Source organism: Perca flavescens, chromosome 12 (genome assembly GCF_004354835.1).
Source record: "Perca flavescens isolate YP-PL-M2 chromosome 12, PFLA_1.0, whole genome shotgun sequence".
NCBI classification, from domain to species: Eukaryota; Metazoa; Chordata; class Actinopteri; order Perciformes; family Percidae; genus Perca; species Perca flavescens.
Window position 1 is genome coordinate 23,566,568 of NC_041342.1, and position 3,430 is coordinate 23,569,997.

At 43.0% G+C, this 3,430-nt stretch overlaps 1 protein-coding gene across 1 annotated transcript; it reads left to right on the forward strand.

Moving 5' to 3' along the window:
- The first annotated feature begins 362 nt into the window (after positions 1-362).
- LOC114565987 (leucine rich adaptor protein 1-like) lies at positions 363-3,203 on the forward strand. Its single transcript, XM_028594327.1, has 3 exons — positions 363-650; positions 1,793-1,977; positions 2,681-3,203. The coding sequence occupies exons 1-3, from the start codon at positions 438-440 to the stop codon at positions 3,201-3,203; spliced, it is 921 nt and encodes a 306-aa protein (XP_028450128.1). The 5' UTR covers positions 363-437.
- The last annotated feature ends 227 nt before the right edge of the window (positions 3,204-3,430 follow it).

Below are 3,430 nucleotides of genomic sequence, written 5' to 3' on the forward strand. Positions count from 1 at the left end.
CCATTGTTTGAGGACTACACAAAGAGCATTTCCACTTTCCAGCATCACATTCTGGGCTACATTCCACCAATACCTCTGTAGCATGAATGGTGACAGCAGTCAGCAGGACAGGTGATATGCTCGTTCACACTTCCAGCGTTTTCATGGCTTGTTATGCGCCTCTGTAGCAGGTTTGTCGTTCGTGATCATGGTTTATTGTGGAGTGTTCAGGAATATAACGTGTGGGACTTTGTTGTAAGTCGAGCAGTGTGGGAGATGTATGGGTGTGTGTGTGTGTGTGTGTGTGTGTGTGTGTGTGTGTGTGTGTGTGTGTGTGAAGTCCCGCTGGGGGGGGGGTCTAACTTCTCACAGTGGAACGCTGAAGTGCCTTTACGCACAAGCTCTCGTCCATCTAAAGCTACGGTCGGAAGACTTGGAATTAATTACTGCGCGGTGGGATGGCAGAGGAAATCCTCAACGATTCCTTCCCAGATCTGAAAGAAGTGGAAAATAAGGTTGGCAGGAAAACACCGGAAAGTCTTCTGATTTGGATGAGGGATGCTGCGGACTGCGAAAATGGTTGGAGGTCTGATGTGGTCGACAGGGGAGACCGCAGCTCTGCCTTCGCCGGTAGCTTTTCCGACAAAATAACCAACTTAAAACAAGACATGGTAAAAGAATACTGTTGTCTTCTCCGCAATACATCTATCATATTATAGACACTGTATGTAGGATATGCATTTTTCTAGATGGACAAAATCTTCTGTATTGTAGTGACTCAGCAGGGTGTGAACTGTTAGAGTGCGCCTGACTGTAAGCGCATCTTCCATGTTTAGGCAAAGCCACAATTTGCACAACTTGTTCAGGAATAACTTCTCTCATTTTCTGATGACATGTTTTTCTCTGAACTGCAGAAGAGTTCCGTTCTGAGCTACTTCACCTGTTTATTTTTTTTATTTCTAATGACAGATACTGTCACCTGTCTCCGCCACACCCTTCACCTGGCTTCTCTCTCATTCACCTCCATTCACTTTACACATTCTAACTGGATTCCTTGCTTATTCTCTGAGCACCTCCCTCATTGTTTGGTTGCTCTTTTCTTGAGCTGGTATTGCTGTCAAATGAGCACAGACAGGTGCCTAACTAGTGGGTGTCAGAACGATTAATGGGGCCCTTAAGAGCGTTTAAAGTGCTATCATGCTTTTTGGCTTTTTCCCATTCTTTAATTGTGTTATATATCTTTTTTTGTTATAGGTTTACAAAGTGAAAAAGCCCAAAGTCCACCCAAAAGGACTTACCATCTCCAACAGAAAACACTGTTCACAAACTGCTCCAAACAGCTCTATTGTAGTCCAGCCTTTACTTCCGTGACGAACGTGCGTCACTTTGTAACACGTTATAATGCTCGTCTAGCTACTAGCGTGGCAAGCCCTCATACTCTGCTTCTGATTGGGTAGTAGTCCTTACCTAGGTACTGCTCATGTGTGACTCCCAACAAAGATGGAACAGAAGTGTGATGCCTCACTCTGTAGTTAAAACAGAGAGCTCAACACACAGGGTGAAAAGAGGAGCTGCAGCAATGTGCAGTACGACAAAAATATGGTGTTTTTTTTATTAAACCATGTAAACCTATTCTGATATAACCTCTAAATACAATTATGAACCTGAAAATTTGCATAATATGAGCACTTTAAATCCACACAGCTTTCTCAGCTCTCCTGATACATAGCCTATACCTGCAGTGCATACACGCACACGCACACACTTTATTTTCACTTGCATCATGCTTATCTTTTTCTCACTATTAATGCAGAGGTGGTTGCGTTCTGCCGATGTGAGGATCCTGCGCCAGCTGGTGGCGGTGCACGAGGGTATCGAGGCCATGCGTTGGCTGATGGAGGAGCGGGGTGCCCTAGCCAGCCATGGCAGCAGCTTAACAGGCAGCCTGAGCAGCCTGGTGACTGTGGAGGAGCAAGGGCCCTCAATGTCCCCCTGCAGGTACAGTACAGTGTTTAGTTTGGCAGGTATAGAGAAAACCTGTTCTCACTGAAAATGTGCGCTTATTTTTAAGTTATACCCAGGTATACCCATACCAAGACCAATATCTTACCAAAATATTGGTGTAGTATGGATTATTATCACGATGGGTATTTGCATTGCAGAAATAAAACAATATATGTCCAGATAAAAGACCTGTAAACTTAACCAAAACCATTTTATGTCACATTTATCACAGTTATCACATTTGGCATTTATTCCACAGTCCTGTGAAGATAGGTATGGCAATGTGAGACTACATTTGGCATATTCATCAGTGTTCTGAAGAGTATATAACAGTGAATTTTCACGATATGAAAAACGTGTACTTTTCTTAGGATTTGATAGGCTACTGTGAGAATACATAGACAAGCAATATAGTAAAACACAAACTTGAACTGAAAATTTTCTAACATCCTTCTAAAGTCCACAATGAATTTTGGGGAAGTTCATGCAGTGTATCCTCTGAAACCTAAAACAAAGAAATTAAGTTTCCCAAACAGTATGAGTACACGTACTTTACTGCTGCATTTTGTTTTTAACCAGTGATTCAGAAAAAAAGAAGCTTTTGATCGCAGAATCACCCTGGATGCAGATTTAGCATTGTCACTTTAAGGGCTCAGGCTTTATATGTGGCTTAGTATTTCTACCATTGCTCCCACAGAGGAAGCCAGAGTCCAACTCAGGATTTGACTGAAACCGCCTCTGGTGAGGAATCAGCAGATCACCCACCGCACGCCGGGGATGGTGATTCAAACCACAAGAGCTACTTTGACATGCTAATCCCCGAGTCTACCGATGCAAGACCCTCTCGTCCTTCCAGGCATGGGGAGCCATCATCTAGTCCTGCCAGCGGTTTGGTTAGTGCCAAATTACAAAAGTCACAACCACAGGACTCAGGTGTAGCTCCATTAAAAGACATCAAAGATGGTGCTGACAGCATCAGAAGAGCTCTTTTCAGATCTAACAGGGCAAGAAGAGAAGTGAAAGCGGACACTGGTAGTTTTCCCCTCACTAAACAGTCAGGGGAGACACAGACAGAGCATCAAACTCAGGAGACTTTCAGATCCTCTCAGAACAATAAGATGGTAGAGGAAGAGAGTGTGCATAATAGAGAGATGGCTTTGCTGGGCTATGATGCTCAGTGGTGCTGGGTGGAGTCACAGGACGATGTGACGTTTCTATGATCTTCTATATGCACATTTTAAATGTATGATATTTGGGTTGAAGCTATTCCCGTCAACAGTTTAAAATGCACGTTGACACTGATGAATGAATGATGCTTAAAGATAAACGTTTTACTGTCTCTTTTTCCCTACTCTTTGGCTTTTGATTAGGGATGTATGCTGTTTGATGTGTGTATTTAAGGAGTTCCAAAAAGACCAACAAAAAATACATTTATTAAAAATAAAAG